The 17,796-nt window shown below is 31.6% G+C and overlaps 1 protein-coding gene across 1 annotated transcript; it reads right to left on the bottom strand.

Annotated features, from left to right (window-relative positions):
* Positions 1 to 9,681: 9,681 nt before the first annotated feature.
* Positions 9,682 to 14,730, bottom strand: LOC139491660 (uncharacterized). Its single transcript, XM_071279451.1, has 6 exons — positions 14,512 to 14,730; positions 14,076 to 14,161; positions 13,654 to 13,689; positions 12,606 to 12,682; positions 11,528 to 11,680; positions 9,682 to 10,611 (listed from the first exon to the last, which is right to left on the bottom strand). Exons 2-6 carry the CDS (start codon positions 14,151 to 14,153, stop codon positions 10,443 to 10,445), a joined length of 513 nt encoding a protein of 170 aa, XP_071135552.1. The 5' UTR covers positions 14,154 to 14,161; positions 14,512 to 14,730; the 3' UTR covers positions 9,682 to 10,442.
* Positions 14,731 to 17,796: the final 3,066 nt, after the last annotated feature.

Below are 17,796 nucleotides of genomic sequence, written 5' to 3'. Positions count from 1 at the left end.
CTTCTTCTTTTTATTAATTTATAATGTTCTTTAAGTATTACCTCAAGAAATATAGATGATAATGGTTTTAGAGATAAGTGTCCAGATTTAAGTACTGCAACTAAAATAAGCATGTTTGGCAACAATACGTTTCAGTCAACTAAAAGATAAACAACAACGAGATAGAAATTCAGCAACATGAGTGCACCAAATAAATCAAGTTTACATATCAGATAATAATAAGACAATATGGTAGTAAAATATAGTTTCTTTAAATAACCTTCCCAGATCAATAAATAATGAGAGATTGTAAAATTAAGGATTCTTTACCTGTTTGACATATTCTTAGCATCAACAACAACTGTACTAGACACTTTCCCATGATAAGGTCTTTTGTGTACCAGATATCTACCACCGTTGTTAGTCGTAGCTTTAACTCCAGTGTGGTATAATCAAATTTTCCCAAAGAATCCTTCAAGTGCTCTGAAAATTGAAAAAACTAATTCATTTTTAAACTGCAATAGTTAAGAGCGGTAGAACTAAGGTTACTTATCAAAACTTAATATTTTCAGTTTAAATTGAACAAGATTTAGCTTTCTGTGCTGTCTCAGTAATGCGTCATTTTCTGAAAAGAAATTGTACAGTCTGTATTTTTTTTATGAAGTTAATAAATTTCTGTTTTAATGATAAAAACAAAATAATCAAAGACTGTTGTAAAGTCTCCTTAAACCATCTATTTCCTCGTCATAGGCCTAGGTATACTACAATGTTAAATAAAAACTATTCATATCAAAACCGAAAATGCAGATGCAAGCATGTTTAATATTTATACTTGTATCGCCTAAAAACATATTACAAAACATAAACTATGCTACATATGATTTTTCCGGTTGTAATGTTGACAAATTTGTTTAATTTATTTTTAGCATCACTTCTTTTTGTGGGTGATAACGGTTTTCTCTCCATTATAACTTCAACTTAGACTTTTTACTTGCAAAATGTTATTTAAGTTAACCCTAACCATTCATTAAAGAAAATCTCCCCCAAAAAAATTGGAAAAATTGAGAAAACGATTGATTCAACCTGATTTTTAAAGGATTTTATCGCTAGAATGCTTAGAGATCGTGTGGAATGCCTACTTCAGGCTTACTCTTGCGATGAAGAGTCTTTTTAACATAATTTCGATATTCATTCCCCCTTTTCACTCTTTTCATTTTTAATTGTCAAAACTGATTATATTGTATTACCTACCGATCCGGACCCTGAGCTTGATGACCCCTGAAATAAAATGGTATCATATGTGAATAATATGTTCCAATTATCGTAGCCACAATCACATCCTTTTATCTCGATTGTGGAATCACAAAATTTCACTGCTCAACTTTTCTTAGCCAACCATGAACAACGCGACGTAAGTCTCATATGGAACAGAATCTGCCTACCCTTCCGGTACACATTTTCTTCATAAACCTAAGGCCACAGAGTTTTGAGGTCTTTTATAATGCAGTGATAATGATTAAAAATGCTGTAGCCTTCTTAACTGATTGACATTTTTAACCTAAGTTTCATATTTCTGCTACACGAAAACTTTTTTGGCCAGATTAAGCAATGATACAACAATTGCGTATCTTTATAGGGAAAAACGTTTGAAAAAGAGGTCAAAGGCAGCTGAACACGTAAGCCTGAAAAGGTGAAATTGCCCATGCTATCGTTTTTAATACAGTAGTCAAATTGAAGAAAGTGTTTTCTTCTTCAGAAAACCTTACAAATACCAAGCAATTGTAGTTTTTTTTATAAAAATTGCAAGACTTGATTTTTTTTTTGGAGAAAACTCATTGACACTCGACTTGAAACATTGATATTTTAAACTCCGTATTCATATTCGAAAGAATTGACTATCTTCAGTAGTAACTACTTAGGCAGCCGAAAGGGGGTCACGCTGAAGAAGTACTGTTTAAGCTCAGCCCTGCTTTGTATCACAGAGATTCTGGAAGTTCGAGTCTTGTGGAGACAAAAATGTGGTTTGTTATTTTACCTATTAGGTGTACACCGACCACTTGGTCGACCTACACCGGTTCAAAATATAGAAACTGATACGTAGTGGTCGATTGCAACGCTATTGTGTCACCACTTGTGTGTTTTGTGGTTTTGACGTGTTTTAAAGCGAAATATAGTTCCTCGAGGTACTTTATTGCATTTTTTCTATATGTATATGTTAAAGAGGGGTTGTGTGTTACATTGAAGGTACATGCATTCCCAACCTTTTCATATTTATTGTAGATTTCAACGATATTCCCATTCAAATTGATCTCAGGTAGCCGGCTAGCTATTTTTGTGTGGATTTTATTTCGTTATATACAATCGCAGTACTGATTCTGTGAAAATGATTGGAAGTTTTAAATTTGTAGGTCTTTGGTATATATATATATATGACATTTGTGAGTTTTTTATAAGAATATTAAAATCCCGTATCCCAAAAATATTGGTTTTCTTCGTCAAATGTAATCACAAGTATAACTCTGCCGCCATCTTGGAAATGAATCGTCGGTCAAAGTAAAACGATGTATTCCGGTATATTCCGGTTTTTTTAGAAACGAACGTAAACGTGTTGCTCCGTATGCATTGGGTATACATTGGATGCCAGAAACGAACCGGCCAAAAATAATTTTGTAGTATCAGGATCTCTAGTTCGAGTTAAATCGTTTTATTATGATTTTGTGTTCCACACCACATTTGTACAATATAAATAATTAAAGTTATTTTCGGGAAGGATGCACTATCAGTCCTTTATTAACGTAACTTATTCAAACTTAATTGCTATTTGCTGTTTGAATTCTGTTGTTGTAAATGGTAGGTTGGTAACGTGGCCTCGGATTTATAAGATTGAATGTAATGTATTTTCTGCATCGGTAAGTTCATAATAAAAGAGAAAGTGAAACTTTTTTTGACATTTTTTAACCCATAATTTTTTCTGCTATCTTAATAAACCTACGGCTACTAGTGTCTTTAGTTCTTATATCATTCAGTGATAATGAATGTAAAATGTTTAATCAATCTGAAGCTTTCTTTACTTATTGACATTTTCAACAGAAGTTTCATAAAATTAACGGTACCAATTTTCCTGCACCAGATGCGCATTTTGACAATACATGTCTCTTCAGTGATGCTCGTGGCCAAAATATTTGAAATCCAAAGCTTATATAAAAGATGAAGAGCTATAATCTAAAAGGTCCTAAAAAGTATAGCCAAATCCATGAAAGGAATCAGAGCTTTGCATGAGGGAGATACATTCCTTAATTTATAATAATTTCTAACAAATTTTCATATTTCGGCTACACAAAAACGTTGTTCCCAGAATAAGCAATAGTAAAATAACTGCGTATCTTAATATGCAAACAAGTTTGACAAAGAGGTCTCCGGCAGCTGTACACGTGAGCATAAAAAAGTTGATTGAACAATGCAACCGTTTATAAAACAGTTGTAAAAATAGAAAGTGTGTTTTCTTCAGGAAACCTTACACATGACAAACATATTGTAGTTTTTAAAAAGTGTCATACTAGTATTGTATCGTACTTTACATAATCATACGTATGTCGCTTCTAAAACAGGCATCAGTGTACAATATCAATTAGATGGTCATTTTTATAAATTTACTGTTTACAAAACTTTGAATTTTTTGAAAAACTAAGGATTTTCTTACCCCAGGAGTAGATTACCTTAGCCGTATTTGGCACAACTTTTTGGAATTTTGGGTCCTCAATGCTCTTCAACTTTGTATTTGTTTGGCTTTTTAACTATTTTGATCTGAGCGTCACTGATGAGTCTTATGTAGACGAAACGCGCGTCTGGCGTATAAAATTATAATCCTGGTACTTTTGATAACTATTTACAAACCATTACAAGCAAAACTAATTGGAGCGTGCACCGCATAACTTATAACTTTGATTGATTTGCTTTGTTCTGAAAAACAAAACTAAATAATCTAAACAGAGTTGTTGTGTATTATAATTAATATTTAATAAAAAATATGGTGTATAAAAATCAGACATTTTGAGAATGAGATGTTATAGCTGTTACCTCAATCACGAAAGGATACAAAAACTTTAAAAATAACTTCGCAACCATCTTTTGTTTATCCTTAGGTTGATATTCATCCCCACCTCCTTAACTTGTCTTGAGCCAAATAAAACATTATTGGTATTATGTCCCTATACACTCCGTGCAGCGTTATCGTTCGGTTCATACTCCACTATTCTTTTGGTAGCTTTGTAACTGTCTTCTTCCAAAAACAGTTATAGAAAATTGTAAAATACTCTTACCAAATTTGTAATGCTGCAAAAACAGTCGTCAAGCTTAATATGCTGTGAAAAAATAATTACAAAAAAAATAAAGCAACCACAACTGAATACATAAAATTAAAACTATACATATACATTTGTATATATGGAAATAAATAAAAAAATGCATGCACTTACCTTCAACTCATATAATTATAATGTTTCGGTTGTTGAGGCGTCTTCGAAAAACTTATCTTTATATATCATGTATATATACATCAGGGGGAAACACTTCAAATACACGTGTCAATATAATTGAAGAAACCATTTATGGAAAATTGTTCATCTTTGGGAGGGATTCGGCGTTTACAATGAGGAAGTTTAGCAAAACGGACATTATTTCAACACCAATGAACTCATTAAGTGCTTACAACTTGTTGTTTGTGCAATTCATTTATGAGAAATAATATATGTTTTTAATTAACCATATTCACCTGCTCTTCTTATCCCTAAGTATGTTAATTAAAGAACGAATTGTAATTTTTATAAAGTTTAGTTATCAGTAGTTTCCTGATGTCCATTTCTCAAAAAGTTATTTAGATAAAAATTACAGAGCAAGGTACAAAAAATGAGCGAACTTATAATTCGTAGTTATTTGATTGGAAAATGTTTAATTTTCATTTCGATATAGATTGCGCCACCAAAAAAAAGTAGAAAAATTCATGCGCTGATCATTGTAGTGAATTGAAGTTTCCATAGATGTTTACTTCAAACAAGTTAACTAAGATAAATACACCATATGCATAAGATAGTTTCAAAGATCCTCAATGCTCTTCAACTTTGTACTTGTTTGGCTTTATAAATATTTTGATATGAGCGTCACCGATGAGTCTAATGTAGACAACTGCGCGTCTGGCGTATTAAATTATAATCCTAACTATTCAAAGTATTCAAGTTTCAGTGACATACTTTTTGTCATTTCAACGGTATTTTTTTTTACATTTTTATATAAGCGGGAGGTTTAGCTAGCCACGAAACCACCATTGGTTTTTGTTTTCTAAAACTGTAATGTACCAAGCCAGGAATGTGACAGTTGTTTTTAAATAGTTCGTTCCTATGTATGTTACATTGGAATTTGTGTTTGTTGAACTTCAGTGTTTCTGGTCTTCCGTTGTTATCCTCTTCCTCCCATTTTTGGTTTGTAACACGGATACGTTTACTCTCAATTGATGAATGTCTTGTGAATAGCGGTACACTACTTTTGTCGTTATTTATAAAAATGGTTACATATATGCAGTACATCCGAATTATACAAACGACATAAAGATGTGGTATGATTGCCTAGAAGCAATTTTCGACCACAGACCAAATGACGTAGATGCCAGTAGTAGATCCTTTAGCCACGAGTATATGCTATATACCGCATAGCAGGCTATAATACTCCATGACATTACAAAATATATACGCACAGCAGGCTATAATAATCTACGACATTACAAAATATATACCGCATGGCAGGCTATAATAATCCACGACATTACAATATATATAGCGCATAGCAGGCTATAAAAATCCCCGACCTAACAAAATATAAACAATTCAAACTAGAAATGACTACCTCTTGATCTATGTTAAAAAAAACAATAAAACCAGTGATAATGTGTTCCCAGTTGAAAGACTGCTTTTTTGTAAAGCAACAGCGATCAAAATGACATAAACGGTACAAAATTTGCTGTACCAGATTTTACACGTTTCAATAATTAATGTCTCTGGAGTAATTCTTGAGTCAACGATATTTGGAAATATTAATCGAAATAAAATCGTTGAAAAAAGTTTAAACAATTAGAAAATGAAATAGATTATGAAAAACTAAGAGACAGGATTCAGACTTATACACGAGCAATATTCATTTCCTTAATTCATAATATATAACTACATTCCTAACAACAAGTATCTCTGTAATCGTGCTATGACAAAAAAACGGGGCTAGCAATTCCCCCGAGGACATACAGCAGAGATCCTCAGTGCTCTTCAAATTCGTACTTTATTTGACATTTTTAATTTTTATGATTCGTGCGTCATTGATGGTTCTTTAGTGGATAAAACGCGCGTCTGAAATAATAATTTCAATTCTAATATCTATAATAAGTTTATTGACACAATGATAGCAACGAAATGTGCGGAACCAATCTTATCAAAGTTTAATCGTGATATCTATGATAAGTCTATTTACAACCACTGGGTCGATGCCACTGCTAGTGAAGTTTTACAAATGTAATTCCCCAAGGGTATCACCAGCCCAGTAGTCAGCACTTTTATGCTGACATGAATTATCATTGATATGTTCATATTTATAAATTAACTTTTTACAAAACTTTTGAATTTCTAAAATACTAACTAAGACTATTTTACCGAAGGAATAAATTACCTGAGCTGTTTTAGGCAAACTTTTAAGAATTTTGGTCCCCAATGCTCTTCAACTTCATACTTTTTGGAGCCTTTTTAATTTTTTTTGGGATTCAAGCGTCACTGATGAAATCATTTGTAGACAAAACGCACGTCTGGCGTAAATACAAACTTTAAACCTGAAGGTGTAATACCACCATTGATTTTCGCCTATTAGTCTTTGTTAAATTTGCACTTTCAAAACAATGTACAGAATTTATCCTTGTTTCAAATAAAGAAATACTTGGCATGAGTAAAGTTTTATCCTGTCCAGTTCTATAGAAGAAAATTCACATAACATTTCATTGCATATAATAAAATAACCATCATTGGAAGTTAACCAATCAAATCTCTCCCCTTATTTTATCTGTGTACAAGGTTTAGTCACCATGTAACCTCAAGGTTACAACATTTTCTATAGAAATCCCAAAATCCCAAATAAAAAATAATGGTGTTTTGAAATACCCAAGACATATGTTTATGACACAGAAATGGTTTTACTGCAATAAAATGTAGGATTAATTACCTACAACTGTCAAATTCAAGGGAATATTTTTTTCGACCTACTTTCGTATACAACCGGATGTGACGTACCATGATTTGGTGGTATTACACCTGAACTACAAAATTTAATCCTGGTATCTATGATGAGTTTATTTATCAAGAGTAATATTCAGCCTCCATAGACCTAAACTCTGCCTCAAATATATCCATATTTCTTAGATCGTCTCCATTGTATACCCTAGCCCTGGTCTTTAAGGAAGTGTTTTTTTTTTATGTTCTGTGACATAAATTTATTTTCAATATCCTATCTTTTACATCAAACATAACAACTACTTGCTTTTCGAAAACGGACCACCACGGAGAATTTTCTGTCGAACGATTGAAAACTATTTATTATAATTATCTTTTTAATGTTATCTTACCGTTGTTAAATTTCTATTTTGAAAGTCATAACAAAAAAAAGGAACAGCTCATTAACAATAAATCTATAACAATAAGCGCGTTTTGTGCATATACATCTGATCGTTATAAGGTCTGATGTTATCTTAAGATAGCCTTGCTCTGTTTTAGTATGTATTAAACCAGGATGTCTTTGACTACCAAAATTGGTTTCTATTCACATGATCCGCAACTTCAATACAAGGTACTTGGTAAAAGTTGTTAGTTGAGAGGCTTATTAAGTAATGGGATATTGCTCATCTTAAAAACATTTTCAAACACTTAATTCTTTACATTGCATACTTAATGTTAATAACTTTGAAGCATACACATTCAGTAACGGCATACTTTGGTATTTATATGAAATTTTTCATTGGATAAAGAACAAGGATATGAACAACTGTATAGGTCACTGTACGTCATTCAAGAATGAAATAAACAACATATCGTAGAGTAAATTACAAAGAGCATGGAATAACAAATTGATAGAAATGAATTGTGACGAGCTGATGATATTCAATGGAAAAAATCAATTATTGAGCCGAAAGGCCGGATGCTAATAAAAGCTCGAAGTTATCATATTTTTAACTTTCAATCTTACAATCACCGTAAAAACAACTCCTTTGAACGGAGAGTAACATAAATAAATAATGGGGCATTGTCAAATGGGATCATGATCAGAACCATTACGCGCACTTATGATCTCACAGCTCACAATTTTTTTAACGAACTGTTATCTCAGTTAAAAAGACATTGACTGACAAGCTCGATAATTGCTTTACAAAATGACGAAAAACATAAAAGAGGACTGATTTCTTGCACTAACTTGTATGACGTTCAGGATCCAAACGAACACTATTTTACTAGACGTGACTGCAAACAAAATCTGATGACAAATTACAAGCAATCTTGTCTTTTGGAGTGTAAACAATGAAGTGACAAAATTAGCGAAAATTTCAATAAAATACACTGCTGGTGACAATTTACGACGTTAGCTACCTAGACACGGAAGCAGATTAACTGCTACTTATAAAAGACACGAAGAATGTGTCAGCATCCTAATCAAATGTAAGAATTTCATTGTTATTTTGACATTTATAGAAAATTGTATCTAAATGCTTTTTATTGATGTGCATGTGTTTTGTGTGGTATTTAAAAAATAGTTTTCCTTATTGTTCGCAATACAAAACATTCTTCAATGAAAATATTGTGTTGTAAATCATGTAAAGATAATTATTCAGATGCACCATGAGACGGCTTGGGACAACAAACAATCTTGAATTGTGAGAATATTATTTTTTCAATAAGTGTAGACGGTTTTTATCGGACCAAGCTGCATATGTCAGAAATTAAACTGTTTGTTTTACTTCTATCGTGCTTGCACTTTCTGATGTTCATATATATAAGAAAAGCAACGAAACAAAATTTTAAAAGTACCTAACTCCAAGTGATTCAAAACGTAGAGCGCGTATCAAAAAACAAAATAAAAGCTCAAACACATTAAACGAATGGCAAACAACGGTCATATTCCTGACTTGCATCTTCTTATGTAATTCCATTACATTGACAACAATATCTGAGCAAACCAGAAGTGAATGCTTCTAAAACAGTGATATTGATTGTCGATCTTCGCATCTTGTGCAGAAACATTGGTACCGTTAATATATAATTATTTTATTTGGACAATATTGTATGCTGGTCGAAACTTTGAAAGTTCTGACATAAGAGTATCTTGTTTAAAATTCCTGGTAAACGTCAACCCAACATCGTCATTATGATAAACCATTTATGTAAGACAATGAAGTGCAGGTCATAATTATGACGTCAACTCTGTGTCAGAATAGCAACATTCATTATATTCACCTTGCTATAGTAAGGGATTAAATTTCACAATAAATCAAAAAGTAGTTTACGAATCCGTGGCCTGTCCATTTTCAGTATATTGTATCGAAATGGGGATAGCTACTAGGTCTTTGGTGATTTTAGCGATGACTTAGAATAAGATGAAAATGATTAGAATAGATAAGATAACACCAGATCAGATATAAATATTTTATTCTACTTTGGCACTCTATTTTGTAAATTATGCGACACAATATATAATAAGACAAGAATAATAGCATAAACAAAACATAGCATAACATTCATTACAATAACAGCATGCATTACGTGTACAATTTGTACACAGTAAAGAATAACGACAATGCACTTCAAACAAAAAAAACCGTCCCATTACGGACCAAGGGTTTGACGTAAATACTAACATTTCATACATCTTCCTTTAATGTAAAAGTTAAATGTTTAAGATCATTAAGATCATATTCTTTGTCTGTCACGGTTGTTCGCATAATTCATTCTAGTCAATAAGAAAAGGGTTATAAAGAAAAAAGCTTCATTAGATGAGGATGTTTTCCTAAGTAATTAAAAAAATAAAAATCGTTTAAATATCGACATTGTTATGATAGAATAAAAATATTAGATCTTGCATATTTTCTGTAGCTTATATCACCATGTTTTTTTTTCATATATTTTAAATATTTGACTTGACTTGGTATTTCTAAACATGTCTTTTGGCAAACAGTATATGAGCATTAGATTTACCTAAATGAACTCATCATAGATACCAAGATTATACAAATATACTTACGTTACCTCTACATCTTTGTATAAAACACGTCTTAGCAAAAAGATTTTAGAGTACTTATCTAAATAGTTATATTTTACATGTTTAAAAAGATTTAAATATAAAATATATCATGCATACAAAAAAGAAACAATTCAATATGTTCAAGTGATATTCTAACAACTTCGCTTTTGTCGATCCGCATTTTTCATTATATTCTTAGAAGCACCCCAACATATTTTTTGGTTTGGAAGAAATCCATACTTTTTGTTGACAAAGCCATCCTTCATGACATCAGAAATTGTTTTTCCACCAGATGCTGTTTTTTCTCCTGTTTTTGTCCATCTGAAATACAAAGCATTGTTATTGAATGTGTTGCAGTAAAATTGGTACATCCGCCGATGGATCTTTTTCGGATTACGAAAAATCAAAATAGTTGGTATTAAATCTGAAACAACAACATAGCATTTCATTCATAATCAATGAAAGAGTGTACTATTATGCAGGGGATTGAGCGTGTAATATGATTGTGTATTAATCTTTTAAATGTGTGGTTAGCGGAATAACAAATATCTGTAAACCACACCAATGTGTGGTATTCTAAAATTTTAAACATGTTAAAAGATATGTTGTTTCGTAGATCATTTAGACTCATTGTATACAACAGTCTTCTATATATCTGCCGCGAGTTATTTTGGTTTGTGTTTATTGTCCACAAAAAGTAAGTACACATATGATCATGAGATATGAATTAAAGCCATTAAGCAGCAACATCAATAAAAATCAGCAAATAAAATATTTCACCAAAATCTAATAAGTTTGTTTTTTAGGAATCTATTTGAATTATAAAGAGAAGTCGGGTGAAATAGAAAGGAGATACCAAGGTACAGTGATTAATCAATAAGTAAAATAAAATCTAATAAACAACCAACATGACCACAAGGAGAAATGACGAATAGACAAACAACATTACTTAATATTACGCATATAAAACCAAAAAATAGCAATACGTGACCTATAAATACCGGAAGTGAACTCGGGGGCCCTGAAAGTGTAAGCAGGTTCTGTTCCACTGAAGGCACCATCCATGTTACGTATACAGATACGGAGATGGGTAGCATTCGGAATTGAAACAATAAACAAAAAGCGACATGAACTAATTAAAATAATATCGATAATCAAAACAACAATGGTGGTAATAAATCACATTTATTGAAAATAAGCAAATGACATATGATAAATAAAGAATACAAATTCTTACTTGTTTGACATATGTTTGGCATTGACGACGACTGTACTTGAAGACTTCCCATAACCAGGGCCTTTGTGGACCAGAAACTTGCCACCATTTTTAGTAGTAGCTACAACTCCAGTATGTTTTATTCCAATTTTCCCAAAAAATCCGCTCAATGGTCTGGAAAAAATGATTACATAAGTTTTACTGAAAATATATATAAGTCATATAACTAAGTTAACAAATAGTCAATAAATGGAGTTTTTATTGAACAAAGAATCAGTTGTCAGTGTTGTCTCTGTAACGATTCAACTTTCAGCAAATGGGATTACAAAGTCTTAGTTCAACCAATTAGTAATGCTCAAAACATGGCGTTCATAGATAGAAAAACATTTCTAAATTTGTCCTTTGTCTCACCCATTTATTTTGTTTTGTTTCAAAACTCTGACTCGTTGTATTATTTTCCGTGGAGCTACAAGGAAAATGGTTGCTGTGAACTATCAAAACGTTGTTTTTATGATCAATGTTATTGTTATCTTAGCATATTTATCAGGAGCAAAAATAAAACAACACATAAATAAGAACGGTTATTGCAAGCACTGTCGACAAAGACAACCTGTTGTAATTTTGGTCTGCTGCTGAAAAATGGTTGCTCGATAGAAAGCATAATGTCGCCTGCATTGCAAAAAAAAAAACCCAAATAGATAATTCAGGCTTTTCCCCATTATTTAAGGTCGTACTGTTGCCTGTAATTGCTAATATCCACTTGGTTTGACCTTTCCGACTGTGCAAGACCCTCATGGGTAGTCAAGGTCGATGGATAATTGTCTCATTGGCAATCAAACCTTATTTTCATATGCGCTGAAGATAGATTCAATGTCATCTAGCAGCACAGGCCAAAGGGTTTCGATAATGACATAGGCACTTATCAGAAATACCGTACAGTAAAAAACAACCAAACCCGCAATATAAGCATTTTAGTTGTATAGAGTTCAGAAAGGGTTGTTTTTTAAACTATTTTACTAGTTTCATTCCGTTGTTTGGTATAGTGACAGTTACTACAAAAGGTATAATATCCTTTTATTTGCCTTAATATATAACATACCTTGAATAACTTTCAACTTTCGTGACTTTGCTATTGTACAGTTTTGTAAGACCTTTCTTGTTCATATCATGGTGGAGCTGTAAATAAAAATTCAATTTGAATGAAAAATAATGAAAACTCTTATATGGAATTTATATTGAAAAACACTTGCCGCCATGACAAAAAAAATTGACAAACAATACGATATCGTGGAACTAAAAACTGGGTTTCCAGATGTTTTGTTTCTGTTTAACTTTAATTCGCATGTATATGTCCTTTGAACTTTAAAATTCATATGTAATTGCGCAGAGCAGTAATATACCGATTTTCGTGCGCGCGATAATGTCTCTGAATTAGTTCTAAACAGGCACTGTTGAAACCCAAAAGTTAGAATTACAAAAAAACATCGTTCGAAAGTCTTGAATCTAAAGTGCCTAAACAGAACGACCTATCCAAAGTCAACCTGACGGAGGTTTTAGCAATGAAGTACACTACAGTTACTTGACTGAAAATCTTTTAAATAAAGCTAGTACTGAATCACGGATTACTCGGTATATATTCCCCCTGCAAACAGATATCTCACAATAAAAAAGTTTTAAATCGAAATTTGTGCAGTGAAAAGTTTATTAATAGACGTAATCTACTATTTCAAATGTGTATATTTGCATATCAGTTTTGCAATAAACAACTCAAGTATGTAAACTACCTGTAGCCATTTTTATACCCCTTGAGAATTTTAATTGAGAGCAATAGTTGAAATCTTGAGGTAATGTTTTCTTTGCCGATTATCTTATAAATTGCGGCTTAAGATGCACATAACATGCATAACAAATAATCTTTTCATAATAAAATGTTAACAAACTAAATTCGTCTTTTGAGTTTCGAAAATAATTGAAACAACGACCGATGATAACTATCATACGCTTTAACGTTAAATAGTCTTAGCGACAACAGGCCTTGCATGATGTTACATTTTGTAATTTGTACATGTTGTAACCTCAAACATAAATAGAATTTGGCTTCCATCATTCTATAAATATATTGTGTAGCATTATTAACATTTACTTACCCTTTTAACATTTGATCCTCCTGATCCACTAGATTTCTAAAAATAAGATAATTGTATTTGTTGTTAAAAACGGGAATAATGTTTTACGATGATGTCTTATTTAAGTATATGTTTTGTACAGAAAAAAAAATAACAATATATTCTCCAGATATCGTTACATCCAGATTTACCTAGATATAAGAAATTGTTTGTTTGACTAGATTGTCTGCATGATAATGTAGTATACAGAGTAACTAGCTGTCACCTGCCAAAACGAAAATATATATCATCAAAAATTATTTGCCATGATCAATTCGTCAAGAATGCCAAAAGACACATCAGATGCCTTTCGCACACTTTGATTGTGGTGCTGTCTATAGTATTAAAGTGATCATTGCATACAGTGCATTCTTTCCCCCTTTTACATCTTAATTTATACATACACTTTTATTACGACGGAAAAGCCACGCATCGCTAATAGAAACCAGTATCAGAATAACTAAAATACTTCTGCAGCGCATGGTAAGTTCTGAAAAATAAAAATAAAAACATGACGAGAAGAAAAACTAGACTCGTTTGCTTTTGCATTGCCTCGTTTAAATATAGTGTTGCTACATTTAAAAAAAATATGATTTTATATTTTTTACTAAATATGTCTTTATTGATATCAAACTGCCGATTATTAAATAGAAGAAAAACAATTAAATAGAATAATGTGAATCATAAATTACAAGTTTTGGTAACAATTATTAAATAAGCGAAACGTAGAAAAATAATGTTAATTTGATTATAGAATTATAAGTATGCTTTATGTATATAGTTATTTACATTACATATAAATATGCAAATGTTATTCATGAGTTATATCATCAAACTTACATTTATAGGTAAATACTCCTTATTCGATGTAATAATTAAGACTATTACTAAAAGTGATAATTTCCTTGTATATATATACCTCTCAGAAAAAAAATACTAAACCTAGCCTTCCATTAGTGACATTATTTATGTTAATTTTGTATTCGAAATAATGACGTAAGCATTGTTTTTAAAGACGAAAATTGATGACAATTGATATCTCAGGTCATTGACTGGAACACTCTATACATGTAATATATTTGACCACAAAGAATTTTCGCATCGAATAATAATAATATTGACTGTCTTTTTTAGACACGGTAAAATTCCACACGTTTATTTACATCGAAGTTATACATATTTTATTTACATCATCTGAAATTCATATTTAATATCTGCAAATTAGCATTAGCTAGTTTTTGTTCTTCCCTTAGCGGGTTTCAAACCCCTGCTTCTGTGGCATCGTGGCAACAGATAAACCAAACCCTAAATACATGTACACCTTACAATCATTCAATACACCAAATATAGTTGATCTATGCTTTTAATTTCTTAGAAACAAACTTAATCAGAAAAAATCAACATTGACCAATGAACCATGAAAATGAGGTCAAGGTCTGGTGAACCATGCCAAACAGACATGTACACCTTACAATCAATCTATGCATTAAATATAGCTGACATATTGCTTTTAGTAGCTAAGAAACAAACATTACCATGAAAACTTAACATTGACCAATGAACCATGAAAATGAGGTCAAGGTCAGATGATACCTTCCAGACAGACATATACACCTACAATCATTCTTTACACCAAATATAGTTGACCTATTGCTTATAGTTTTAGTTTTAGAAAAACTGACTAAAATATAAAACACTGAGCAATTAACCGTGAAAATGAAGTCAAGGTCAAATAAAACCTGGCATATTGACAGGTGCATCGTAAAATATTTTCATACGCCAAATATAGTTGACCTATCGAATTAAGTATAAAAAAAGACCAAAACACAATAACTAACTTTAACCACTGAAACATGAAAATAAAGTCAGTTCAGATGACAACTGCCAGTTGGACATGTACACCTTACAATTATTCCATACACCAAATATAGTAGACATATTGCTTAAAGTATCTGGGTTATGGACTTGACCACGAAAACTTAATATTGTTTACTGATCCATGAAATGAGGTCGAGGTCGGATGAAAACTGTCTGACAAGCATGATGACCTTAGAAGGTACGCACATACCAAATATAGTTATCATATTACTAGTACCAATAATAAGAAAGAAATTAATATTACAAAAACTCTTAATTTTTTTCAAGTAGTCACTGAACCATGAAAAAGAGGTCAAAGACGATGAACATTTGACAGACGGAAACTTCATAACATAAGGCATCTATATACTAGTACAAAGTATGAAACATCGAGGTTATTCCACCTTATAAAATCTTAAGCTTATATCATTGTATGCTATTCTTAAAGACTATAGTGTTTATTTTATTTATTCAATTGATTCGATTCGTGAGGGCTTTACATTTTCTCTAATGTTAACGTCTAGGTATCTTTTGTTGTGATTTTTGTGTCATTTGGGTAAATTGTTTTCTGATGAGCGTATATGAATATCATAAATCTATAAAACTTAGTAAACGAATCATATCCAAAGTAATTTGTCCATACACATATATTGAAAAGAAAGGACTTTCCTCACCAAAACAATGTGTATTACATATAGGATGATCAAATCATTGTACATGTTCATATACATTCTACGTTCTACAAACAGGTAAATACCAAAGGATGCAGAGGACCACCACATTTGTTAAATTATGCGGTAGCAAAGCAAAACATCATCTTTGTTATAAGGGAGTGATTGATGGATATTACATGTTATTATAATATGATTAATTACATATCTTGATTTGTTTTTGTTACGTTTTTAGCAACAGCTCACCTTGTTTCAACCTCAAACAGGATTTCAATGAACGTTCATGTTACATAATATAATTGCGCATGTTTACATGTCAGTATGCAGGTTTATCCCGAATGACTTTTGGATTTCCCCCGACATAGATTTCGAAAAATATATACTATTATAAAAGGAGACAGACATTTTGTATCTGAAACTCCTCCCATCTCACTAACTAGAATTTTCACAGGATCTCTTACATAATGCATTTGTTTTCAGCCTATTTTGTTAAATATAATAATTCAAATGACTTTAGGGATTTTCCGTAGTAAAATAATAATTTATTAACTGCATAACATTATTAGGATCAGGATGGGTACGCTACATGCTAGAGAATAGCGGAACATTTCTGCATTGGCTGTTTACGTCTGTTTTCATCTATTCTTAAATACTAGTAAACTGAAATCAAAACGTAATTTCTTGTGTTTCAATGTAGACTTTAAACCTGAAATTATGACCTTTGGAACAGCACTCAGTCTTGTTAAAAAAGTTCACCGGAACATCCCTGTATCCAATCGTTTAATTGGTTCTTGCGAAGAAGAGCCATGGGAAACTGAATTAGAAGACGCTATTCATGCTATTTTTGGTCCTTTGAAGCCATATTTAACTATTCACCAGAACCAAAGTAACTACACTTGGTAAAACATTCTTAAGACCATATCTGCATAAAGTTAATCCCTTGCCAATAGTATCCATTGAACAGACCTAACCGCAGAAAATTATTCGTTAATCAATGAACCATGAAAGTTATACGTTAACCAATGAACCTTGAAAATTGTACGTTAACAAATGAACCATGAGGTCATGGACAGATGGACCCTGACAGATGAACATGAACACAATACAATCATGAAATTAAAAAGTAGTAGTTTACCTTCTGCTTATAATAAATTATATCTGAGAAACTAACTCAACCATGAAAACGTAACAATGACCAGACGGACATGTTCATTTTAAAATCCTTCCATTTATTAAATATTGTTGCCATATTGACTATAGTATCTTAGAAAAAGACACAACTAGAATAACTGAACATTGACCAATGAACCATCCAAATGATACAAAGATCAGCATCCCTGCCTTGCATTCTGTGACTTTTGTAATAGGTGAGACAACAATCCTAATGTACTAGTATGCACAATAACTTCTATAAGGTGTCATTAAATTGCTTCGATCAGATTGGAATTTGGTTGATCTTGTATTGCTTATCATTTTTGCTATTAATATATTATTCACATTCTTCACTTTTCTTTTAGATAATATACAAATTTTCTCAAAATAGTCAATAGTAATTAGTACAGGACAATAACTCATATAAGGAGTCAATTAATGGTTT

The sequence above is a fragment of the Mytilus edulis genome, chromosome 10, assembly GCF_963676685.1.
Source record: "Mytilus edulis chromosome 10, xbMytEdul2.2, whole genome shotgun sequence".
Taxonomy (NCBI): Eukaryota; Metazoa; Mollusca; class Bivalvia; order Mytilida; family Mytilidae; genus Mytilus; species Mytilus edulis.
This window is presented reverse-complemented; position numbering and strand designations above follow the sequence as displayed.

Excerpts from the sequence above, each read along its gene's own strand:
- LOC139491660 (XM_071279451.1), bottom strand. The coding sequence starts at position 14,153 with ATGCGCTGCAGAAGTATTTTAGTTATTCTGATACTGGTTTCTATTAGC. Across the intron at positions 11,681-12,605 it reads AAAGTTGAAAGTTATTCAAG|ACCATTGAGCGGATTTTTTG; the intron begins GTATGTTATATA and ends CATTTTTTCCAG. Across the intron at positions 10,612-11,527 it reads GCCAAACATATGTCAAACAA|ATGGACAAAAACAGGAGAAA; the intron begins GTAAGAATTTGT and ends TTTGTATTTCAG.